Here is a 27,742-nt window from a genome sequence, read left to right as displayed (position 1 = left end):
CCTCCCTCCCTCCCTCCCTCCCTCGCTTCCTTGCTTCCTTCCTCTCTCCTCTCTCTTTTGCCTCTTATTTTCTCTCTCTCTCTTCTTTTCTCTTTTTTAAGAGATGGGAAACCGGGTGCAGTAGCTCACGCCTGTAATCCCAGCACTGAGGCGGGCAGATCACGAGTTCAGTTGTTCGAGACCAGCCTGGCCAACATGGCGAAACCCCATCTCTACAAACGATACAGAAAATTAGCTGGGCATGGTGGTGCATACCTGTAATCTCAGCTACTCAGGAGGCTGAGGCAGGATAATTGCTTGAACCCAGGAGGCAGAGGTTGCAGTGAGCCGAGATTGCACCATTGCACTCCAGCCTGGGCAAAAGGGTGAGACTCCATCTCAAAAAATAAAATTAAAAAAAATAAAAAGACATGGGCATGCTCTGTTGCCTAGGCTGAAGTGCATGGTACATTCATAGCTCACTATAACCTTGAACTCATGGGCTCTAGTGGTTCCCCCACCTCAGCATCCTAAGTAGCTGGTACTACAGGCGTGTGCCACCATGCTCAGCTATTTTTAAAATTTTTGTAGAGAGAAAAGGTCTTGCTGTGTTGCCCAGGCATGTCTCAAACTCCTGGTCAGAAGTGATCTTCCTTCCCCAGCCTCCCTATTTCTTTTATATAGTGTGCTGTGATTTTCCCTTATCACGTTTATACCAATTCATATTGTATTCTTTAAAAAAGAACTTATTATAGAAAATAACTAGTAGAGAGCATAGTCATAATAAAGTTCCATTAAGCCATCACCCATCTTCAAACATTGGCAACTCATGACTGACCATATTTCATCTATATTCATTCGCTGAAATTATTCTGAAAGAAGCCCCAGACCTTATATTATTTTATATTAGTTTTATTTTTTGAAAGATAAGCATTGTGTTTTAAAACACATGATAGTACTGTATGATAACATGTAAAAAATTAAATGGTTCCCTAACATCAACTATACAGTATTAAAATACACTTTGTTTGAATCCAGAAAAATTGAGTCTATACATTGCAGTGAATTGCAGTTATATGTCAATCTTTTAGTCCATAGGTTACCCCTACCCTGCCCTTTTTCCCCCTTGAAATTGATTTGTTGAAGAAACAGATTCGTTTCTCCTATAGAACTTCATGAAGTCTGGGTTTTCCTTGTTGTTTCCTAATGGTGTTATTTATAACTTGTTCCCTTTTGCCCTTTAAATAAGTAGGTAGATTTAGACTTGGTCAGAATCTAACTGTCGATAATCTACTAAGTGATTATGGTTAGCAAAATGGTGATATTCAAATTCTGTCTTTCCTTCCTCATTTGTTACATGCAGTATATCTGTAGAGAAACTTCCTAAAATCAACTACAATATTTAATTATACTGAGGTACAGTATATATGAAAGAGTATGAAAGGGAAGGAAAATGCTTGATATATTCTGTATTAAAAGGTTTTAAGTAATGAAATGATTCTATAATGACCTCCAAAATGACCAATTAAGTTTTTTTGTTTCATTTTAAAACTTATAAATTTAGACATACTTCATATCTTTAAATTGCAGGTATTATTTTACTAATGCACAAATTGTTTCATTTTACAAATGAGAGCCTCCGGAATCTCTTTGACATGCCTCAGTCATTTTTGTACTTAGGTGTTCTGTGTCTGTTTCCTTGGCTAGACTATTGGCTCTAGTCAATAGTCTAGGGGACTAGACTGTATTGGGGGGATTTGCCTGTATTGTTTATCCTTTATCCCACACACAGACTCATAGTCTCTCAGTTAATATTTACTGAATAAGGGGTGGGATATTAAAATTTCATTAAGTGAAAGGCTGTCTTATAGAAGAGGACCTAGTTTATTTAGTCTTTGTGGATTCAGATCTTGAATCAGAGTAAAACTCACAGGAAGCATTTTTGTCTCAACTTAGGGAAGAACTAAATAATTTGAATTTTTGTAGAGGAGTTGGGGTTCCATCAAAATCTTTTAGGGACTGCTTTGTTCCAGGCAGTGAGAGTACAAGGATAGACCATCAAGCCAGTGAGCATCTTTTTGTCCCTTTGGGAGCCTGGATGATTACTGAGGTTACTTCTAATTGCAAAGTGATAATGTTGACAGATTTCATTTTTAGAAAGGTGCAAATTTGGGTGGCTCAAAATTGCTGAAATGAACGTAATTTAATTTTTTCCTATGAACATTATATGCTACTCTAATATTATGTTTCTAAGTATTATGAGTTTGTGTATAAAGCATTGATAATGATGAATCATGCTTAGTAGCAATCAATTCTTTTTATAGGTAATAATTGTTGATTGAATATGCCCTTTCCTCATTGCATTAAATCTTTTTGCATTGTTAGTCACATCCTAATAAATAGCCATTCTACTATTGTTTTATTAATCTTTGGATTTTATTCAAAAAGAAATTAATGTGTCCATTTTTGCTTTGCTTGGTTGTATTTTTGAGGTTTTACTGAAGAACTATTTGCCCAACCAATGTCCTGAAACATTTCCCAATGTTTTCTTTTAGTAGTAACCTTCCACAAGCAAACAATCAACAAAGTGAAGATACAGCCTATACAATGGGAGAAAATATTTGCAAACTGTTCAACAGACAAGGGATTAATAACCAGAATACATAAGGAACTCAAACAAATAGCAAAAAACAACAACAACAACAACAAACCCCAAAAAAATCCCCCCACACTCCTAAAGATCGATTTAAAAATGGGCAAAACATTTGAATAGACATTTCTCAAAAGTAGAGATATGCATGTCCAACAGGTGTATGAAAAAGTGCTCAGCATCATTAAAAATATGAGAAATACAAATCAAAACTATAGTGAGATATCACCTCACTCCAGTTAAAATGGCTTTTATCCGAAAGACAGTCTATAACAAATAGTGATGAGAGTATGGAGAAAGGGGAATGCTTGTATGCTGTTGGTGGGAATGTAAATTAGTCTAGCCACTATAGACAACAGTGTGGAGGATCCTCAAAAAACTAGAACTACTATTTGATCCAGCAATCCCACTCCCAGGTGTATCTATCCAAGAAAGGAAATCAGTATGTTGAAGAGATACCTGCACTTCCATGTTTATTGCAGCACTGTTCACAATAGTCAAGGTATTGAATCAGCCTAAGTGTCCATCAGTGGATGAACAGATGAGGAAAATGTGATAGAATATTATTCAGCCATAAAAAAGAATTAGATATGGTCATTTGCTACAACATGGGTGGAACTGGAGAACGTTAAGTTGGCAAATAAGCCAAGCGTTAAAGACAAATAGCACATGTTCTCACTCATATATGGGAACTAAAAAATTTTTCTCATGGAGGTAGAGTAGAATGATGGTTACTAGAGGTTGGCAAGGGTAGTGGAGAGATGGAAGATAAAGAGGGGTTGATTAATAGGCACAAAAATATAGTTACATAGAAGGAATAAGACCGTTTGGTAGCACAATAGGATGACTATAGTTAACAATAATTTATTGCATATTTCAGAATAGCTAGAGGAGTGGATTTGGAAAGTTCCCAACAAAAAGAAATGATAAATAATTGAGGTGGTGGATGCCTGAGTTACCATAATTTGCTCATTACACATTGTATGCTTATATCAGAATATCACACGTACCCTGTAAATATGTACAACTATAATGTATCCATAAGTTTTTTAAAAAAGAAATTAAGACAAACTAGTTTTAGTCTTCTTCCACTTCTCTGTGTATTACTTTGATATAGATTATGACAAGGTGTAATTACTGACAGTTTACCTTGAAAGTCTAATTTATTTTTCTAGAATAAAATATAGTAGTTAGCACTTTTGGGATATTCCTGAAGAGTAAACATTAAAACAGTATTGAGATGACTTCTTATTCACACCTGAATAGGAATTGAATTTAGATGAAAATAACAATGTCATGAATATTTAAGCTTAATTTTTGAAATATGTATGTAATAAATACAGTATAGTGAGCATTTTAACTAGCATATAAAGAGGGAATTAATAAATGAAACACTATTAGTATAACTTTAAAAATATTTTTAATAATTTTGCCAAAAATCTGTAAATTCTTCTGAAAATATTGTCCTTGCCCTACTCCAGCTTTCTACTGTCCCTGCCTCTGTAGTATCTACATTTCCTTCTATTGCCTCTTGACCAATACGGCAAGGAAACAAGAGCATTGTATCTATCTGTACTTGGTCTTATTTTCCTTTGCAGTTTCTCTTGATACAAAATCATAATGGAAGAGAGAAGCAGAATATATTAAATTTCCCAGAGTATATTAAATTTATTTTGGGTATACTGCTTTAATTTCCTTCATATCCTCTAGACATAATTTCTTCTAGGTGTTAGCACATGGACACTATTTTCAAAGATGACCCAGATAATATTTGTAATTTTGTTTTCTTGTGCTAAGTTATTCTATTAATTTGAAGTAACTAATGGAATAGAAGACCTTTAGGCTTTCCTTTGAGAATGTTTTTTCCTTAAGAAAGTTCTCTTTGAGCTTCATAACCAGTTTCTTTTGAAACTGGAAAATGTACTTTGAGCTAAGTGGGAGTTTTCCTTTATTGTTTTTGCAAAACATTAAATGAACAAATGAATGGGCGAGAAAATAAGTAGGCTGTTTTCTTTACTGAAAACTTCTAGACCTTGCTTTACTCCCACAAGAAAATTTTGTATTTACTCGTTTAGGGCACACAGACGTATGGACAAAGTTTCTGAAATTGATGGATTTGGATTTGTGCTTTGTGCTTAGAAACAGTTTGAAAGTTGGATCCCCTTTCAGCCTGGCTCTACCTGGCTACCCAGTGTCCCCATGTCCTGTGCATGGAGATACTCTCCCCACTCCTGCCCAATTCTGTTTTTCTTGGTACAGCACTTTGGAACTCATGCTGCGTGATGGGCAGAATAAAGCAATGAGTCACGGCTCCTTTGGGCCAAGCTGGGAATGACAGTTACTGGAAAAATAAGAGAATAAGCATAAAGAATCTCTGAAATAAAATGGCTCTCTATACAGCTTAAAGCAACTACAGGCAAATTTGGCAGTAACTGCAGTAGAACATTTTGTGGTAATATTAGCACAATTTAGAGCCCTTTTTTCATCATGTTATTTACCTGAATTAACATCTCCACTGGTAATCAAGCCCTGATTGCCTTCTGTTCATTAGCCTTTGATTTAATTAATAAGACTTGTTGAAGAGGGATCTTCAATGTTTTTCTGTAAACAGCTCTAATTTATTGATTCAATTTGAATTTTGTGATTATTTCAAGTTATTTAAATCGATGTTTGAATTACATGTTTTAAGTTTTCATAAAATAGGTTAAATCCTCACAATAATTAGAAGACAAAATGTTTGTTTTGTTTTTCGTACAGTAATATATCTTTTTTGATATCTTTAAAAATTTCCATTTTGTAAATGAGTTAGTAACTTACACTTTCAAATATTTCAGGTCATACTAAACTTTAAAATAAGACTGGGCGCGGTGACTCACAACCTGTAATCCCAGCACTTTAGGAGAGTGAGGCAGTAGGATCACTTGAGCCCAGGAGTTCAAAACTAGCCTGGGCAACATAATGAGACCCTTTCTCTAATTTTTTTTTTTTTTTTTTTTTAAATTAGCCTGGTGTGGTGGCATGGCTTTGTAGTCTCAGCTACTCTGGAGGCTGCGGTAGGAGAATCTCTTGAGACGAGGAGATGGAGGCTGGAGGCTGCAGTGAGCCATGATCATGCCATTGCACTTCGGCCTGGGCAACAGAGTGAGACCTAAAAAAAAAAAAAAAAAAAAAAAGATTTAAAATACACGTGCACAAAAGGTAGACTATTAAAAAATTTCTTAATGTTATTTTTTTCCACAGGTACTTTTTCTAAAAGTGGACCCAGTGACTTAACATTTTTACTAGGCTTTAAAACAGAGATTCAGTAGTTGCTGAGTGTTGAGACATGTAGATAAAAACTAATTAAGAAAGGAGAAAGTCACAATGACTCTTAGGTTAAAGAGCAATTTGATAATCAATATGATTCTTAATGAGAAACCAGTGAAGCAATAGTAGAAAAGATTAGTGGTCTGGGCTCAGATTATTAAAGGTTAGTGAGTGTTTTGAAACATGTCTGCTGGATGCAAAAACAATTAACAAAGCATTCTACAAATTCTAAAACTTAAAGGAAATAAAAACTTTTCCATATGTAGATGCAGTAAATATAGAGACCACATCTTTTAAATGTAGGAATAAAATAAACATGTAAAACTAACATGAAAGATGTTGAAAACTTTATAAAATTTTGGTATTTTTGAAATTTTTTGGAAATAATACTTTTAGTAATTTATTCTGGACTTATTTTGCAGGTATGTTGAGGAAAATGTCAGTATACTATTATAACAGCATCAATATTCATCCAGTGAAATATTTTGAGAATCTACTCTGTGCCCTGAAGGTCCTAGATACTGGGCACATATCAGTTGATAAAACAGAAAAGGTCCCCTTCATTTCTGGAACTTATGGTGTAGTATATATTTTAAGGAAATTTTAGTTTCAAATGATGTAATACATAAAATCTCAGTGTCGTGAACTGCTGATATGATCATAACTTATTAAAAACAAACACTTGGAGGTTCAATTCATGGAGAATTCAGAATATGAATTCCATGAACCTAGGTCTTGTTTTTTTATGCAGTTATCATAGAAAATCTTTTTAAAGACCCTTTTCACCATGAAAATAATACAAATTAGTCAATGAAGTTACTTAGGGGGAATCCATCTTTAGTTGCACTTAAAAAATGAGTGTTGATTCAATTAAAGGCTGGTGTCCTTTCATTGTGTTACAAGGCAATCATAGTTTCATGCCTGAGAATGTGCTTTAAGTATACAACCTACAGAAGCAGAACTCAGTTCACAATACGTGATCCATACAAGTTAATGCTCTCAAGAGAAATGGAAAGCTTTACAGGAAAAAGGTTGTGTGTGTGTTTTATGAGTGAGGGAAAAATATCTGTAAATGAGGGGAAAATTCCAAGCAGTTCCTGGAATCAGTTACTGCCTCCTCAGGGAGCCAGTGATGAGCTCAACTGGGCTGAGAAAAATTCATGCAGAGGTCAGCACTAACTGCATCCCAGCATCAAGCCCCGCCAAAGTGCTTAGTCTTAAAAGACGAAGTGAAGAGTACCAGGTACAGTCTCCAGCTGAACCCCATGTGCATAGTAATTTTTTTTTGCCTGTACCTAGAGCACAAACAGGATTAGAAAAATCAAGAAAAATATATCCAGGAGAAGAGGTTGCAGAACAGAAAAGCAGCAGGCCTGTCCTCTCTGCTAAAGCAGGAGGAAAAAGAAACAACTCCTAACCTTGAGGAGATGGTATGTTGTGGAGCCTTATAATCAGGTCTCCCTATCCCATTACTGTAACCAGTAATAATGTATGTCTGTAATCCACTCAATGAGAAATGCCACTAGGATGGTTCAACTATGATGAATTCCTTGTTCTTTTGGGTTTTATGTCTATGGCAGTTTTTTTTTTTTTTTTTTTTTTTTTTTTCTCGCTCAAAAACAGACCAAATAGATGTAGGTTTAAAAAAGAGACATTCAAATTCTTCCAAACTCAGACACTGGATTCTCTGGCCCACATAAGTTCTCCTTTGCTAGTTCTTTAACCTCTAGAGATCTTTGGTAGCCATTTAACTTGCAACAAGAAACCATTTTTGACCTATTAGATTGGCAAAATCAGACACTGAGAACATATTGCATAGGTGAAGGAGGAGAAGCAGATGAGCTCTATTTGCTATAGGAAAGGATACCAAATATTTATATTGGTATCCTCTATGTAGGATGATTCTCCAATATTCATCAAAATTGGAAATTAGAAATGCATGGACCTTTGACCTTGCAATTGCACTTTTAGGAATTTATCTTACAGACATATTTTTACATAGATGTAATTACACATAGAAGAATATTTATTGCATCATTGTAGTAGCAAAATTTGGGAACAAGCTACATAGCTATCAATAGAGGACTGGGATTAAATATAGTATGATATACTCATACATAAGAACACCCTGTGGTTTTCAAAAGCAAAAGGCAGTTTTCTCTGAATTTATGTCACCCAAATATGTTGTTAAGTGACATAAACAATACAGAGTGTACTCTGCATACTACTGTTTGTGTGTGTGTGTATATGTATATATATATGTGTGATACATATATATGGAAGTCTATGTATCTTGTACCTTTTACATTTTTAATACAGTTGTCTCTCCATATTCGAGGTTTCTGCATCTGGATTCAACCAACTTTGGACTGAAAATATTTGGGAGAAAAGACAGATAATATAACAATTAAAATGATATGTGTAAAAAATACATACAGTATAACAACTATTTACATAGTGTTTATAATGTATTAGGTATTATAAATAATCTGGAGATGATTTAAAGTGTATAGGTGGTGTACACAGGTTTTATGCAAACACTACAGCGTTTTATGTAATAGACTTGCACATCCTCAGATTTGGTATCAGAGGGGATCCTGGAACCAATCCACTGAGGATTATATATGTGCTTTTGTTTTTTCCTATTTTAATTAACAAACAAACCAAATAAAGTATGGTTCTAGGCCCAGTGTAGGTAGAAAATAGAACACTGAAGGAGGGTACTAATATAGATAGTCATATCTTTGATTGATGACAGAATTGACTGAATAAAAAGTTATCTCCATAGCACAATCTTACTTTTAATTGGCGCCAACACATATTTAGAATGTGTCTGGAAGGACCATCTGCTTTGGATAGGTCTTGTGTAATCTTGTAATGGTAAAATATTCATAACTTTTTTGATGACATACTGTAATAAAAAACACAACTAGACCAAATATAATTTTAGGACGTTGTAGTAAAAAAGAAAAAAAAAAGGAAAAAATGGGAATGGGTGTTGTTGAGAGAGAGAGAAGAATGTCAAGTTTCTGTCCTTGGGAATTGAATGACCTCAACTAAAGACTGAAAATGAAGACATTTCAGCAGAAGGAACAAAGAGGGAGCTATTGGAGAAACAAAGAAACAGAGTTATTTTTGATTGCATGATTTTTAATTAATCTGAGAATAATTATCAAGTGTGATGATTTGGTTAAATACCAGTTTCATTCTGGAAGGAACACAGTGAATCATAGAAAACTTCAGTTAAATCTTGGCCTGTGCAAGTATGAATATTTAAAATGTGAATATTTATGATGATGATATAGAATTACCAGCCTTATTGAAACTAACCTTGCTTTGGTGGTATAGTTGAGTCACTGACATTTTTAGCATAAAAGCGAATTTATTTAGTTTTATAAATTATAAGGAAGACAATTAGAATTATAATGAGCACATATATTCATGGATTCACTTATCTTTCATTTCTCACAGGGTAAATGGGAAGTTGGTAGCTCTGAAGGTGATCAGGCTGCAGGAAGAAGAAGGGACACCTTTCACGGCTATCAGGGAAGGTAGGCACTTTTCCTTGTTGATTTTGCTTTTGTGTTTCTGTGGTCCCCATAGCTATTTTAATATTATACACCTCTAAATATGCTGAGTTTTAAAATTACATGATTGTATCTTTCATTAAAATGTGTAAACTGAAATTTAAAAATCAGCATCTCTTGCAGTCATATCAAATCATGTTAAATGAAACAAGATTATCTGCTGTATGCTCAGATGTGGAATAAAATACTGTGCATTGATTGTGAAGCTATCTAGGTAATTGAGGAAATTTGTATGTCTGCTATTATTTTTAGAGTTCCTTAGATATTAGTTTAACATTATTCTGTATTGATGATTTTTAAGGAAAGTCCTTAAAAATGGGGATTTGTCATGCCGTCTTACTAGTCATTTGAATTTCTTTTCTTTCTTTGTTTCTATCCTTTACTGTACTTTTATTGGTTTTTCTGATTGGAAAGAAGATAATATAGACATTCTTTATATATTAGGGTCATTTATGTTGTGATATTTTCCTCTAGTCTGTTATTTTCTAAAATTTCTTTTATAATGTAGTTATTTGCTACATATAAGATTTTAATTTTTATGAAATTAAATAGCTCTATCTTTGCTTTGTTACCTGCATAGAAAGGCTTTTATATTCCAATAAAATAAAATATCTTTTTTTTTTATTAGTGGGAACTTTTCAGTTCAGTTTAATGACTTTTAGGATAAGTAGATTTACCTCTACTACATTTTTAAAAGTGCAGATTATCTTGACATAGGACTTCAGTTTATTTTTGCATTGAAGGGATCACAGCTATTATTCTGGTCATCCATAACAAGATAAATTGGTGGTTTGCTGCAATAATTTATCAATGTATTGATGAACTAACTGTAGTCTGTCACTGGTTTGGTTTGTTTCCCACAATTATTGATATGATTTACGTGTATCATTTTTGAAAATATTGTTTCTATTTCTACTCTCTCACCTCTTATTCTCCTTTTAATTCAGTTTTACTTTTGTTTCCATCATTGATCTTTAGCAGAAACTGTTCTTATAAAGTTCAACAGTCACTTGCTTCTTGTCAAGTCAAATGTATACCTCTGTCTTATTTTACTCAACCTTTCAGCAGATTGCATGGTTGAAACAGTCTCTTCTGTGACATTAGATTTTCGAAGTAGGTAGATTTTTCTCTTAGGCTGACCCTTTCTCTAAGTTAGGGGGAGTTTCAGGACAGGAAAGGGCCTCTTTTTTTTTTTTTTTTTCCTAATAAGCACCCTGTCCTGAGTGATATTATTTATTTTGTGAATTTAAAGAGCAACCCTAAGTTGATATCCTACACATGCATCTCTTTAGCTAAGACCTTGTCTTCATCTCCATTTCATATATCCACCTGCCTATTTGGCATCTTCTCTTGAATACAGCAGTATATAAAAAGGATAATACATCACTACCAACTGAGATTCATTTCAGGAATACAAGGCTAGTTTAATCTTTAAAAATCAATCATTGTATAACAGTCATCTCAGACTTAACACATCTGAATGGAACTCATGATCCTCCCACTATAACTGAAACCATGTTCTCCCTGTATTAGTAATAGCAGCATCCAGTGTTCCCTCTACCCAAATCTAGCCATGAACAAGCCCTGTTGATTACCTCTCTAAGTGATACCTGAAATCTGTCCATGTTCTCTTTCTCCGCTGCTACCCCCAGTCCAAGACATCATCAGTTCTTCCTTGGACTTCTGTAAGAGCTTCTTAATTATACACCTCACTTCTCTTGCCTCATTACTATCCCTTCTCTACTCTGTTATCCGTATAATACTTTTGAAAACTAAAATCATATTATGTCAATCCCCTTATTTAAAATTGTTTCAGGTCCTGTATGACGTATTTTCTTCAAACACGCTACAGAGTTTCCTGTCTAAGGAATTTTACTCATGTTCTTCCCCATGGCTGGAATGCTGCTCCCTGGCTCTTTTTAGATTTAGGGGTCAATTTAAACATCCCATTTCAGAGAGGGTTTCTTTGTCCATTTATCTAAATTAGTGGCTGACCATCATTTTATGCTTCTTTACTCTCTACATCACACCCTATTTTTATTTCCATTATAATTCTTATTGGAATCTGAAATTTTCTTTCCACTCTATAAAGTATATAATCTTAGTGAGGGCGGAGACCTTGTCTGATTGTTCACTGCTGTACCCTCAACATCTGGCATGGTAATCCCTCTACAATAGTAAGTGACTTAAGGAAAATCATTAAGTTAGAATCTATAAACATGACAGATTATTAGATAACAGTTTGTTCCCACAAGGAACCTGCCTTGCAGGTGGGAGGTAGAACATATAAATCATAAGTTGAAGAATAATATATGGTAGTATATTAATGCCAAATTATTTATAAAGGATTGTGAAATCTAAAAGATTGTGAAATTATTTCTAAAAGATTGTGATTTTTAAGGAAATTCTTCTTTTAGTGATGGGAGGTAAAGTGTTAGCTGGGACTTGAATTAGGCATAAGATAGAAAAGCAGTAAAGAGTAGATTGAGGAGAAGTGTTCCAGACAGGTATAGAAAAGGAGCTGAGACCAGAAAGCTCAATGCCTTTGCCAAGTGCAGCAAACAGGAGGAATAGTTAAGATCAGGAGTTCTCAACTGATAGGGTGGGAGGGATGGGTAATTATTGCTCCATAGAAGTGGCTGTTGTTGTCACAATAATTGAACAATGCAACCCGTGTTTAGTGGATGAGAGCTTGGCATTTACGTGAGAAACTCTAATGCAGAGGGAGGCAAACTATGGCTTGGGGCCTCCTGTCTGTTTTGGTAAATAAAGTTTATTTGAACGCAGCACTCCCACTCATTTATGTATTGTCTATGGCTGCTTTCTTAGACAGAGTTGAGTACTTTTGACAAACTGTATGGTCCCCCAAACTTAAAAGTATATGCTATTTGGCCGTTTCAATAAAAGTTTGTCGATCTCTGCTCTAATGTAATAAACAATTGTCTCATGTCCCAAAGACTTTTTTTTAAATGTCCTACTGGGCATTCATGCCAGTGAAAAATCTGTTTATATTTCTAAGCCGAAACCCAACTATTTTGCATATAGACAAAATATGCTCTACACAGATTTAATATATACCAAACTATCCAGGAATACAACTACAGTGTAAAACATGGGAAAATTGTATTTTGTTTTATTTAAAACTTTACAACTTATTCATACTTTGGAAAAACTCCTTAGTGGTAGTACTGCTTGTGTTATTTAATTCAATAATGCAGTACCCCACAGTTTGCATTTGTAGTGGTTGTGCTTATGCTGATTCTGTACATAGATGTGGGCACCACTCTTCAATGTTTTCCAGTATAGTTGTGTCTACTTACATATTTAAATACTTTGTTTTATTATAAATTAATTTTTATTTTTTGTATTAGTTACATATAGATATAAATTAATATATTTGAAATTATATTTATATATAAATATTTGAAATTATGTGTGTGTATCTTGTTATATATGAATTCCATTTCATAATAGTAAAAGCAAAAAAGATAGTAAAATATTTGTTATATAAAGAGGGTATTGGGTTTGATGGGATTGAAAATGATTGACTGAGGTAGAACAATGGGTTTCTGTTAAGCTGTGGAGGAAGATAAGGTTAAAAGCGCTACTGAATTTAATTACACAATAGGCCCTGAATATGAGAGATGAGAGGAACAGGGATTCTGGGCCAACAAGGAAGCAGAAGAAAAATGAAACTGGCCAGCAGGCAGGATTCCTGGTATGCAGGGTGTGCACTAGAATTAATCGACCTAACCTTACTGTTGGTGCTTGGACCAAAGTCTTGGTCCAAGGTGACAAGAAAGTTCTTAATGGTATTGAAGGATCCAGTGTGACAAGCAGGCCCATCAGTGGGAGGTTCAAGGGAAGAAGCCAGTAGGATCACATTGAAGTTGTTGATGATCTACTTATTCACATTGGCTGGGTGTGAGGCAAGCTCCTGAGGCACATTAAAGGTTAGGTTCTGGAAACATAGAGAAGCAGGGCATGCAATGAATCCTTAGCACACTGAGACCTGGCTTTGACTGGCAACATAACTTCATTTTAAGCCTTGAGATGAGCTTAGGAACTGGCCCTCAGTTGCAGTTGTGTTGTAGAATGCAGGGCTGTGTAGGTGGGATCTTGTGCTGTGGGTTAGAGACCCTCTGAAGATTTTTGAGCTGGGCATATTAGGAAGAAAAATCTGATATTTGGATATGATATCGATTAGAAAAAGAAGAAACTGGAAGCTGATAAGTCATTCAACGTAGTGCAGATTTGAAATTATGGGTTTGTTAGACGTTAACAACAAAAAATAATATTCTATAGAAAGAGATGTCAGAGCCAGATGAAGTATTGATTATAGAATGAGAGGGAAATGTCAATGGTTTTGAGTTTGAATGAGTGAAAAAATGGTGCCAGAGGTAGAAATAGTTTGTGATTGCATGGAGAATTGCTTTTAAGACTTTACAGTTTTAAAAGGCTGTTATCCAATGTAATCTTCACATTCTAGTCCTTTGAAGGAGTTTTGAATTTTTATTTTGTAGAATTTATATTGTTTATGGAATCTGTATTATAAATATGGAATTAAGGCTCAGAGGGGTTAGATGACTTGTCTAAGGAGCAGGGTCTTGTACCAGCCAAGACCTTGTTAGATTTCAAAACAAGGTCATTACTGACATTTTGGAGTTATCGATTTGGGTTTTAGAGATTTTGGGCTCATGAGGCATCTGTATGAAAATGTCTTGTTGGGAATGTGAGAGTGTAGCTCACAAGAGTTTAGCATAAGTAATATATATGTACCATGGTCGTTAAGAAGTTGAACCAAGTATAACATTTTTGTGGAAGAGAATATTGAGTGAAAATGGAGTCAGTTACAAGGCAAGGTAGAAACTCTCATGGGAAGCTGGAGGTGATTTCTTTTATGTTGTACAGTGATGAAAAACAAAGTCAGAATCAAAACCTACTGATTTGTGTATGTTGATTTTGTATTCTGCAACTTTACTGAATCAATATACACAAATCAGTAGGTTTTGATCCTGACTTTGTTTTTCATCACTGTACAGTAAAAGACAAGCCACCTCAATTAGTTTGCTGGGGCTGCTGAAACAAAGTACCACAGCCTGGGCAGCTTAAACAACAGAAACTTATTGTCTTACAGTCCTGGAAGCTGGAAATCAGAGAGCAAGGTGTCATGGCCCTCCAAATGAGGGCTATGAGGAAGGCTCTGTGCCAGCCACTCTCCTTAACTTGTAGATGGCAGTCTTCTCCCTGTGTCTTCACATCATTTTTCCTATATATCTGTCTGCATCCAAATTTTCTCTTCTTGTAAGAACAATAATCACATTGGTTTAGAGTCCACTCAGATGACATCATTTCACCTTAATTACCTTTTTGAAGATAAACACAGTCCTATTCTAAGGCACTAAGGGTCAGGACTTCAATATGAATTTTTTCGGGGGACACAGTTCAGCCCATAACAGCACTTAACGGCTTTGGGCCTTAGTAACCCTGTGTATTAATTCATGCTTGCACTGCTGTAAAGAAGTACCTGAGACTGACTAATATCTAAAGAAAAGAGGTTTAATTGGCTCATGGTTCTACAGGCTGTACCAGAAGCACAGCATCTTCTGGAGAGGCCTCAGGAAACTTTCAATCATCCTATAAGGTGAAGGGGAAGCAGACACATCTTACACGCCAAAGCAGGAAGAATATAGAGAGGGAGGAGGGTCTATATACTCTTAAACAACCAGATTTCATGGCAACTCACTGGCTCACTATTGATATGACAACACGAAGGGGCATGGTGTTAAACCATGAGAAACCACCCCGAGATTCAATCACCTCCCACCAGGCCCCAGCTCCAATATTGGGGATTAGAATTCAACATGAGATTTAGGTGAGGGCACAGACTCAAACCATGTCACCCTACTTGCAAAAAATAGCAGTTGGATCATGCCATCTCTTAAGAACTACCTTGGCATTTGTGGTTTTGATTTCCCAAGGAATCTTTAAACTCAGAATTTGGAATGTTCTGGAGATCAGGGAATGATAGAAGAATAGTTGAGGCCTTGATCACAAAATGACATTTTCTTTTCCATTGAATAAAATATTTTAATGTCTTTTTAATAAAGTCTGACTTCAGGGTGAATTTTTTTTTTTTTTTTTTTTTTTTTTTTTTTTTTTTTTTTTTTTTTTTTGTAGAGGTATATGACTCTAAGGCAGAGAAATTAAACTCTGTGTTAGTTTTTGTTACTTGTTTTTTTCTTGTCTTCTCATTCTACCTTTCATAGTCTTATTTTTCTGCTGTTTATATCTGGAAGCAAAAGCCATCATCATTGCTTAGCTTTCCCCATTTATCCTTCTGGAAGTCCAGACACAATAACTCCTCTGTGTATCTGGTGGTAGAATTTGAAATATTTAGGGTAATGTGGGAGACATTTGGGATATGTTCAGTTTTACATTAGCGAGGGAGCAGCATGGTGTGTTCAACTGAGATAGAACACCTGAATTTGAATTTACCCCTCTTCTGCTGTTTTGATCAATTTCTCATTTACAAAATATCAACAGCAGGAAGATTTCAGAATAAGAAAGCACCATGCACAGTAAAGTAGTTTGTAAGTGGCTACTTGCCACTCACAGGCTTACCTAGAAACTTGGATTTTAAGGCGTAATTTTCACCTCAAGTGGAAATACTTGAAGCAACTCTAATCTAACTTGGATTTATGTCCAAAGATGTACTTTGAATTTTATCTGTCATTGAGTAGAGTGTGTAATGGATTAATTCAAGTTCAGGCACTTTGAAACTCATTTTGTCCTCCATGGCAGCTTGGAGAAATCAAGTCGTAGGGCTCAGGGTCAGCTTTTCTGTTTTATTTTAGAATCATTATATGGCATCATCCTGGTTTATGTGGAACAGATAAAGGGCTGGGAGATACAGGAGAGGTTTGAAAGGGAGTGAGTAAAATGTCTTAGGATATTCCATCTTTCAAACAACTTTTAAGTGTGTATGTTCTTACTCTCTGATACTGTATTCTAGACTTCCACATTTTTTGTTGTCTTAAGATTTTCTTAGACAAGGCATGAGGTAAGCAAGCCAGTTGTCTCCTTTCATAGATTCTTGAATATGTGATGGTTTTCTTAGGTGAAAATTATGCTTAAAGAGAAATCTAGATAACTCTAATAGGGAACAACTTTAAATTAAAATGGTAGCAGTATCAATAGACAGTATTCGGTGTGTACTTGCACAGCCAGAGCCTAGTCTCACTTAACACTCACAAAACCCTCTAAGGTAGGTACTATCATTATTGCTATTTTGAGGTTAGGAAAGTTAGGAATGGAGAGGTTCAGTCACTCACCTAAGGTTAACGCTAGCATGTGGTAGAGCTAAAAGCTGAAGTTGGCTAGGTGCGGGGGATCACGCCTGTAATCCCAGCACTTTGGGAGGCAGAGGCGGGCGGATCACCTGAGTTCAGCAGTTTGAGACCAGCCTGCTCAACGTGGCAAAACCCCGTGTCCACTAAAAATACAAAAAAATAGCAGGGCGTGGTGGCAGGCAACTGTAATCCCAGCTACTTGGGAGGCTGAGGCAGAGAATTGCTTGAACCCAGGAGGCAGAGGTTGCAGTGAGCCAAGACTGCACTCCAGGCTGGGCAACAAGAGTGGAACTCCGTCTCAAAAAAAAAAAAAAAAAAAAGCTGAACCTGAGCAATCATCCTGCAGAGCCTACACTTAAACATTATTCTCTGATAGATTTTATGTAGAAATTTTGAGTTCGTACTGCGTTTTCATTTCATACAGAGGGTTGTCTTATTGCCATTAAATCAAGGTTAGCAAAAAAGGGATTTTGCGGGGGAACACGGACAAAATTTATTTTTAAAAGGGAGAACACATTTTTCAATAAAGAAAGGAAGGCAGCATCCATATAGGACAAGGAAGGGTCAAAAAGAGGAAAGGAACAAATAGTTTCAACACAGTGTAACTCAAGGAAAGTAGAAACATGTAGAGGAAAAGGGGACCTCTCATGGTAAACTCTGTGGTATTGAACTTTTTGTTTGAGTACATTCTTTTAATACATGTCTGAGTCTTTCTGTGTGCTTTATCTACCTTCTCACTCTTCCTTTCTCCACCCTTCTTTATGTATTTTTTCATTATTCATTCTATTAGAATTCTATGGAAACATTTTAGATTTTTAATAAAAAATGTGGTACTAGGAAGGCAGAGGTGGATATAAACTGAAAAACAGATAAAGGAAAAAAGGCAACTTCTTTTATTTCAAAGGTTTGGAATTAGTTAACCTGCTGGTAAAATAAATAATTTTATAGCTTAATTGTAAAATTTATACTGTATAATTAAAATATTCTAACAGTACAGTAAATGTTATATGAATTATTGATATTTTATAAATTTGTTAAAGTTTTAAAATGGAAAATAATTTCCATTATTTTAATTGAGTCATTAAAAATTTTAGTGTTTGACTGATAATTTGATTCTCTACCTTACATTTTTCTCCTTTATGTTAATAGCCTCTTTATTTATTTTTGTTGTTTTTCATTAACCATACCATTTTTCCTTGTAACTGTATGGTACAATTGCTTGTGAAGTTTGTATATGTAATCGAGTTATAATTCAATTGATAATTAACTAGTCTAGGTTTCATTTCTTGCTTTTCATGTTTGGGGTATTGTATTACTTTTCTAGGGCTTCTGTGATAAATTACCACAAATCTGCTGGCTTATTCTCTTGCAGTTCTGGAGAGTAGAAGTTCAAAATCAGGATACTGGCCGGACCATGCTTCTTTTAGAGGTTGTAGGGCAGAAATCCTTACTAGCTTTTTCCTAGCCCCTGGTGGCTTCCTACAATCTTTGGTGTTCTTTGGCTTATAGTTACTCCAATCTCTGCCTCCATCTTCACATGGTCTTCTCTGCCTGTCTCTATGTGTCTTCTTCTCTTCTTATAGGGACATCAGTCGTTGGATTTAGAGCCCACACTAATCCAGTATGGCTTCATCTTAACTTAGGTAATTATGTCTGCAAAGGCCCCATTTGCAAATAAGGTCACCTTCTGAGGTTCTGGGCTGACATAAATTTCTGGGAGACACTATTCAACCTGCTGCCAGTGTTTATTTTTCTCAGTTTCACAGGGAGATTTGTAGGTAAGAATGGACTGGGACCTGCATTGCACCTTTGAAAGCTTAGGAGAAAAATGTACTACATAGTGGTTTTGATAACAGTCTTCTTTGTTTTTTTATTACTGAAGTTTGCATGTAATAGATAATGAATGAATATAGATAACTTTCTCCAACGTGATTTGTTTTTGTTTCTATATAGGCTCTTTTGTTATTGTTATTCATTATTTGTGTTTTCAAGCAAAATATCATTCTCCATGGATGATTGGATGACTTATGAACGTGGCTTGTGTAGAGATAGATTACATCTGTCAAGTTAGTGAGTATGATTGAGACATTGGTAGTTAGTCTGGGATTGGAAGCATGGAGAACTGACATAATGGAGACCTCCAAAGCTACTGAGTTGCTGTGAAATTATAAAGGTCTACTTCCACATTTCTATACGTTGGCCATTGGGATTTCAGACACATTTACACAAAGACAAAATGTTCCAGGCTGTTCTGTTGGAGTCTTTTTTATCCAGATATGCTTTTTATCCAAGTATATGGACATGTTTTTTATCCAGATGTATCTTTTTTATCCTTGAGTAGATTCCAGTACTGTCCTCTAAGAGCCTTTTTTGTCCAAATATATAGCTTTGATGATCAAATACAACCTAAATGATAAGTAAATAATCATCTTTGGTTGTAACTGAAATTATCTTGTCAATATTTGCATGCCTAGATACTTCTGACCCCTATCACCTTCCCAGTGGAGAGAGGACATCTGCCAAAAGAGAACTGAGGTCCTCTGTTCCCTCCCTCTTTCCCTCTTCCCTGACCTGGAGTCTCTTGCACTCAGGCCCCTGGAAGTTAGTTAAGAGTGTGGGCACAGATGAGAAGAGGGGCTCCTGGGATGTAACCGCCTTCTTTAATAGACTGGAGGGCTGTAGTAGGGAGAGGAAGAACAGACAAACATTTGTTTTCATTTGTGTTTTGTCAATATTGGTGTTTGGAATTGTTCATCCTCTTGTAATGATTTCTAAATTAACAAGTTGATTATAAATGGAATTTTTAGTGAAACATTATGTTAATGCAACATCTGACCCTATGTAGTAGGTGACAGGTTAAATCAGGTTTCTTCATGGGGCTTAATAACTTTTGTAAAAACTCAGATATTCTTTGCTCATTCTAGACATTTCTGAATTCAGCTGTTTTATTGGCAAGTGTTTTTTAAGACACTGTTTGTAGCATCGTTGTTGGAAGTACATGAATCCTATATAAGCTAATTAGGAATCTAAATCAGACTTTAGAGATTACCTTGTCCAGGGGTTCCTCAGTTGCATCCTGCTGGTCTTCAAGCTGCGTGTTTGGTCTTACAGTAAATTTTAATAAACAGTATTAGTGACCAGAAAGAGGTCCAGGGCCTGGTTTCTGAAGCCTGACTGCCTGGATTCCAGTTTGGACTTCATTCCCATCTAAGTGTATGATTTTGAGCAAGTCTTAAACTTGCTGTGTTTCATTTTCCATTTCTTAAAGAGAATGAAAATACTACTAAACTTATAGTCTTGTTGGGATATTATATCCATTAAATATGAACATGAGGCCATAAAATAGAAACAATCAAGGAATAATGAAAAATTCTTCAATATAAAAATACCTTAACAGGTATTAAACTTTCAGAAGAACACTTGGATTGTGAACTCAGAGAAATCTCCCAAAAGGAGATCAAGAAGAGTTATCATCTCTTATGTCTTTGAGAATAAATAATACAGTTATTTGAATTTTCTTCTATATTGTCTCTTTCATTTATTTCTGCTTGTCTGTTTGGTCTCTTTCTTATTGGAAGCATCCTTCAGCTACCTGGATATCTTGTTAATTGTCAGCTCATATTTTAAAGTCAGACTTTAATATGCTGTTTGGGAGCTCTGGGTGCTTGGATAGGGAATGTTGGTTGGCAGGTTTCACTGTAATGTGATGGAGTGAGTGAACCAGTTTTTTGTTTTTTTTTTTTTTTTTTTTTTCTTGCGGTATCTAAGATGTCAGCATTTGGGGGTCTTTTCTTGGAAGGAAGCTTCAGTTTCTACAGAAAAGGATTATTTTATCTCCTGCCTGGAGGATTTCAGTTTGCTGCCTACATTGTGGGGATTGAGTAAGAGATAGGGGTTACAGAGTAGTCTCAACCTTCAACATGCAGATTTTTATTGAATTTACCTATTTTCAGTTCAGATTATGCAGTAAGTGTGAGAGAGACTAAAAGACACCCAAGTATCTAAGGCAAAAAATAATGGGCCTCTAAAAAGGCTTTGGCATTAGGAATAGATAGGAGATATATATGTTTGGAAGGGACTTAAGAGGGACACTTGGTAAGACTTTTTATTTGACTAGACATGGAGCTTGATGGAGGTGGGGTTAGTCAGTGTGACTTCCAGGATTTTGGATTGGGTAATTAGGTAGATAGTGGAACCAGTAATGAGTAACTGTGGTTGGGGACAGGGGAGGGAGGTGGAGTACAAGAAAGACAATGAGTTCAATTAGTGAGTTTGAAGTCTGGCATTCATGTGACAATTGTGTGACATGGTGGTGCAGTTTAGGTAGCAGGTGTTTGTTGTATCTAAATTGAGAACTTTACAAGTCATATTCGAGTATATGATCTAGTTTAATTTTCTATTTCTTGAGGAAGGTTGATATTATCATCTTCATTTTACTAATCAAGAGGCTGAGGTCTAACGAGATATTTTTTTGTGCAAAGTCACACAAATAATTAAGTGGTGGATATGGAGTTCACCGTGAATCTTCTAACCAGTGCCTGGAACAGTGCCTGGCACATGATAGGCACTCAGGGTATATTGAATGACTGAGTGAATGAATGAATAAACTCTCATGTTCTTTCTTCGTATTCTGTTATATGGCCTTACTATTGGGACAGAAACCCATATGATGAAAATTGTACACAGATTCCTCTCAGGCTGCCCCAAAGCAAAAAGGCGAAATTGAGAAAGCTCCATAAGCAAGGAGCTAGCAATTTTTCAGTCTTGGTGGAGACTGTGCCTCTAGCTGTGTGATCATAAACAATCACTTAATATATTTTGTCTTTAGGTTTTTCATTTTTGAAATGAAGTGGAGACCATATTATTTTCGAGCTTTATAATTAAAATAATATTACCAACATGAATCTTTTACCTGGAAAAAAGATCTGTAATTGTATCACTATTATTCTTCATGCATACATGCAGTAATATGATGCACATTTATTGGGTTAAAATATTTTTAAGCCCTCTAATAATCACCCTTTATGTCTGTCACTGAAAAAATTAACATGAATTGCTTGAAGCGTTTTTATAATTGACAGGCAAAAATTTTGTAAATGGAAGATAAAAATCCATGAGTCTAGACTGTAATTCTAAGTATGCTTATGTAAATTGCCACAATTGTTATTCTAAGTCTGAGTAATCTGATGGGTGTCTGCCAACTGATATCAACAAAAACTTGTCAAGTGTTAAATCATGCGATTTAACATATGAAAATCATATGTTTTCTTTTTTCTGTTAATAATTTTAAAGGATAAAGTTTGTTTTTTAAAATCAAGTAACTGAATTCTTGGCTACTTTAAATTTGTAAAAAATTTATATGACATTTTGTCCTATTTTGTCAACTAGAAATATAAATTGAGATATGATACTTTTATATTTAAGACATTTTAGGAGGATTACATAACCAGTTCTAATCTGAATTCATGTATAACTTCTAAAAATCCCATGGACTTTTTCAGTTCCTACTTTGCCAATCTTTAAAAAATACTATCTCATTTGATTTTCACCAAATCTTGTGTTATATGTAGGTTTTAATATATCCAAGTTACAGATGAGGAAATTGAGGACTAGATATAAATAAAATGTCCTGTGTTACAAAACCTGCCGGTAAATGGCTATTATGATTTACACTGGGATTTTTTAAGTGAGGTGTTTGTTCAAAGATAATACATTCCTCCATTCAAAATTTCTGGGCTAATGTTAAAAAATGATGAGAATTAATAATGTACTTGTAAACTTCTTGTCATGCTAGTAATTAACATAGCTACTATAAGTTGCTTTAAAAAAATGTAACCCATGACCAAGGGGGTGTATCTAAAGTTCAGTTTGACATCTCAAAATCGTTTAATGTAATACCATGTTAATAGAATAAAGTTTAAAAATCACACTATTATTCCAATAGATGTAAAAAAATGTTTGTTATAAAATCTAACACCTATTTATGTTAAAGGCTTAACAAATTTTGAATAGAAAGGAATTTTCCCAACATACACACACACAGTCATATTTGTGTATACTATCAATGAACATGTGGAAAACCAAATTTAGAATACAATACCACTTAAAATCACTTTAAATACTTACAATAAAACAGAAATACCTAGGGGTAATCTAACAAATCATATTTAGAATTTTTATACTGAAAATTACAAAATCTTGATGGAAAGAAATAAAGGAAGATTAAAATAAATGAAAAGGGGTACCACGTTTATGGATTGAAGATGCCGTATTGTTAAGATGAAACCTCACCCCACATTTCTCTGTTGATTTAATGTCACACCTGTCAAAATCCTAGCCAAGCTTTTTGTAGAAATTGGCCATCTGAGCTACAATTATTTTTCATATATTACATTATATGAAAATGTAATGAACTAGAATTGCCAGAACAGGTTTGAAAATGGACAAAGTAGGAAGACTTACACTACGCAATTTCAGAAACTTTGTATAAAGCTACAGAGATCAAGACCGTATGTTATTGTTGTAAAAATAAACATATTGATTCATGGCATGGAATGGAAAGTTCAAAAATGAACCCTGACATTTGTGGGCAGTTGATTTTTAGTAAGTTGCAAGGCAATTCAATGGAGAAATGATAACTTTTTCAATAAATGATGCTATGACAATTGGGTATTTAAATGCAAAAAGATATACACCCTTATGTAATAACATACACAAATGTCAACTCAAAATTGATCAAAGACCTCAGTGTAGGAGATAAAAGTTTAAACTTCTGGAAGGAAATCTGGTGGAACATTTTGTGTCCTTGGATTACACAAAGATTTCATAGATATGATAGCAAAAACACAATATATAAATGAAAATCGATAAATTGGAATTGTCCTCTTAAAAAGACACCATTAAAGAAATGAAAAGACAAGTCACAAATCGGTAGAAAATATTTCCAAACAATATATTGGATAAAGGATTTATATTGAAAATATATAAAGAAGTCCAAAACTCCACGATGAAAGGACCCCCACAATTTTTTTAAATGGGGAATTTATTTGAATAGATATTTGAGCAAAGAAATATATGAATGGCTAAGACCATGCAATGGTTTTCACAGTTGTTAATCATAAACGACATGAAAATTAGAAACCACAGTGAGCTATTACTGCACACCCAATATAACGGTTATAATTGAGGAGAACAACAATACCAAGTGTTGCATGTGGAATAACTGGAACCCTTAAATATTGCTGTTGGGAATATCTGCTTATGGTACACCCACTTTGGAAAACAGTTTGGCAGTTTTTTAAAAGTTAAATATTAAATTACCATATGACCCATTGACTTCACTCCTGGGTATCGTCTACCCAAGAGAAATGAAAACATACTTCCACATGAAGACATTTACCTAAATGTTTCCAGTATTATTAATGCAGAATAGCCAAAATCCAGAAACAAGTTAAGTGTTCATCAACTGTTGAGATGATAAATAAAATATGGTATATTTGTACAGCAGTAAAAAGGAACTAACTACTGATAACATGTTTGAACCTCGTAAACACTATGCTAAGTTAAATACGCTTGGTTGTATATACATACGTTTGTATATGAATACGCTTGCTTGTAGTCCCAGCTACTCGGGAGGCTGAGACAGAAGAATTGCTTGAACCCAGGAGGCAGAGGTTGCAGTGAGCTGAGTCACGCCCCTACACTCCAGCCTGGGCAACAAAGCGAGACTCTGTCTCAAAAAAAAAAAAAAAAAAAGAAAAAAAAAGAAAAAAAAAAAGACAGATCTTAATGTAGTATAAATAATAGGGTCCGAAGAATGTAAAACAAACAAACAAACCTGAGTTATGGCACCGGTTGCAAAACTCTGTATATTAAAAAGCACTGAATTTTATACTTACAGTTGATACATTTTATGGTTTGTAAATTATACCTCAACTACATTTTCTCCTGATTTTATTAAAATATATATTCATAGGTTTAGCTGAAAAAGAAGAAAATTGAAGTATTAACATTAGTGATTTAATATCTTTATTTCTCTTTCTTCCAAATTCTCTAAATATGTGTTGTTTTTATTAACAGAAATAAAACTTTTATTGACTATAACCTTCTGTAACTGATACCTCCTATTCTCAAATATCTTCAAATTTATTAGTAAAGAAAGATGTGTAATTGGTTGAATTATAGGACTATAATTACCGAAGTCTGTTGAAGGGAAAGAGTGAGATAGAAACCATGGGTAAATTAAAAGAGCTTTGAAACTGATGGAAGTGGTGGCCCTTGAGTACTGTTACGATCAGTTGGAAGGAAAGTTTCAGGGGTCTCCTGTTGATGCTATGGAGCCTGTCCTGTCATTACAAAAAACATGAGCCACACTTTACATCAGAGCTTTTTTTTTTTTTTAAAAAAAAAATTATCATTGCTGTCGATTTTTGACAAACAGTTTTAATCACAAAACACTTGTTTAGCGAGAGAAAATAACCCAATATGAGCAAAAAACCAAAATAAAAACCACATTGTGGCCAGGCGTGGTGGCTCAATCCTGTAATCCCAGCACTTTGGGAGGCTGAGGCAGGCAGATCACTGAGGTCAGGAGTTCGAGACCAGCCTGGCCAACATGGTGAAACCCCATCTCTACTAAAAATACAAAAATTAGCCAGGCATGGTGGCACACAATCCCAGCTACTGGGGAGGCAGGAGAATTGCTTGAACCTGTGAGGTGGAGGTTGCAGTGAGCCAAGATCGTGCCACTGCACTCCAGCCTGGGTGACAGAGCAAGATTCTGTCTCATAGGAAACAAACAAGCAAAACATACTGAGTAACTTATGCAGCCAAGAAGCTGATTGTAAATGGCAACTGACAAGTTGAACTTTTATGATTCCATAATGGAGAAGTGGCCAGAGAAGCTACATCTCAGAAGAAGGACTCTCTTGCCTTTTTAAAGTTTTAGTCTTCCCATGCCTTCCTCAGCTCTGCTTTGACCATCCTTTAAGGTCATGTTAGTGCTGCCTCTTCCCTGAAATCTTTCTGGCTTTCACAGAAACAGTCTTTTTCCTTCTGTGTACTTTTTGTTTGTTTTTGTTGTAGTTGTTTTGCTTGTGTACACTTACCTTTTAGCACTTACTACATTGTACTTTATGATATAGTCAATTGTGTTCAATTATAAACTATTGCCAACTTCTTAGGGCTTTATGTTCTTAGGGTTGTGGTATGAATCAAGCACTGACTAGTCATATCCCAACTGTTTCCCTATTGCCATCTAAATGGAACTAACCCAGAGTGCAGTTTGTGTTTCAATAGAATTTAAGCAATAATGAAAAGGGCCATACCAACAAACATATGAAAAAAAACTCATCATCACTGGTCAATAGATAAATGCAAATCAAAACCGCAATGAGATATCATCTCTTGCCAGTTAGAATAACGATCATTAAAAAGTCAGGAAACAATAGATGCTGATGAGGCTGTGGAGAAATAGGAACACTTTTACGCTGTTGGTGGGAATGTAAATAAGTTCAACCATTGTGGAAGACAGTATGGCAATTCCTAAAGGACCTAGAACCAGATATACCATTTGACCCAGCAATCCCATTACTGGGTATATACCCAAAGGATTATAAATCATTCTACTGTAAAGACACATACACACAGATGTTTATTGTGGCACTATTCACAATAGCAAAGACTTAGAACCAACCCAAATGCCCATCAGTGATAGACTGGATAAAGAAAATGTGGCACATATATACCATGCAATACTATGCAGCCATAAAAAAGAATGAGTTCATGTCCTTTGCAGGGACAAGGATGAAGCCATCATTCTCAGCAAACTAACACGGGAACAGAAAACCAAACACTGCATGTTCTCACTGATAACTGGGAGTTGAACAATGAGAACACATGGACACAGGGAGAGGAAGTTCACACACTGGGGCCTTTCGGGGGATGCGGGGCAAGGGGAGGGAGAGAATCAGGACAAACACCTAGTGTATGTGGGTCTTAAAACCTAGATAACAGGTTGATAGGTGTGGCAAACCACCATGGCACATGTATACCTATGAAACAAACTTGCATGTTCTGCACATGTATCCCAGAACTTAAAAAAAAGAAAAAAGGGCCATAGTGGTTTCTGAATGAAAAGAGTTAGAGATCACTGGTGTGGTCATGGAAGAAATGGGATTTGGACTGAGGCTTCGAACGCAGGTAGAATTCCTATAAGCATAAATAAACAGAGGAAGACATAACTGTTAGGGCAGCTGGCTGGAGTAGGACTAGTACTTCCACTCCGCACCACCCAACACCACCACCAGTTTGGCTGGCATAGAGAGAATTAAATCTCTTGCTAGTAGGCTGTGTGGGTTGCTCCTGAAAGTTTTCTAATGAAAACTCTAGCTGCTAAGGTGTTCACTGTTATTCTAACAAAAAGATAATCTGGGTATTTTTCTGTGCAGTGCCAGTTTCTAGGACTTATTTTCTTTCTTTTTTTTTTTTTTTTGTGAATTTGTTTTTATTGGAGAACAGGGCACAGGGTGGAAGATGTCACCTTGGGCTATGGTATGTCCCACCTCCCAGAGAATGTCCGTTTGCATTCTAATCTTCCTGGGATGCTTTATGGAACTTTTTCTTCTTCTTGGAGCTGCTCTTGCCAGCTGCCTCTTCAGGCCCACTGCTGACTGGCTCCTCTTTGGAGAATTTCCTCTTTTTCTTGGAGCCACTTCTGTGGCCTGCCTCTTCGGGGTCATTAACTGTTTCCTCCTGGGGTGAAGACTTCTTCCTCTTGGGAAGACTGGTGCTGCCAGCGGTCTCTTCAAGATCACTACTCATCAACTCCTCCTTGGAAAAAGATTTCTTTTTCTTGGGTTTGGAGAAAG

The 27,742-nt window shown here is 35.5% G+C and overlaps 1 protein-coding gene across 4 annotated transcripts in view; it reads left to right on the top strand.

Moving 5' to 3' along the window:
- Positions 1–27,742, top strand: part of CDK14 (cyclin-dependent kinase 14) — a 603,701-nt gene that overhangs the window by 176,226 nt on the left and 399,733 nt on the right. For all 4 annotated transcript variants that reach the window (XM_011996009.1, XM_011996010.1, XM_011996011.1 and 1 more), the window contains one exon: positions 9,407–9,486. In XM_011996009.1, the coding sequence (XP_011851399.1) occupies positions 9,407–9,486 (80 nt within the window). The remainder of the gene's footprint in view (positions 1–9,406; positions 9,487–27,742) is intronic.

Source organism: Mandrillus leucophaeus, unplaced genomic scaffold, assembly GCF_000951045.1.
Source record: "Mandrillus leucophaeus isolate KB7577 unplaced genomic scaffold, Mleu.le_1.0 Scaffold50, whole genome shotgun sequence".
NCBI classification, from domain to species: Eukaryota; Metazoa; Chordata; class Mammalia; order Primates; family Cercopithecidae; genus Mandrillus; species Mandrillus leucophaeus.
Note: the sequence above shows the minus strand (reverse complement) of the source record. Positions and strands in the feature narration are given on the sequence as shown.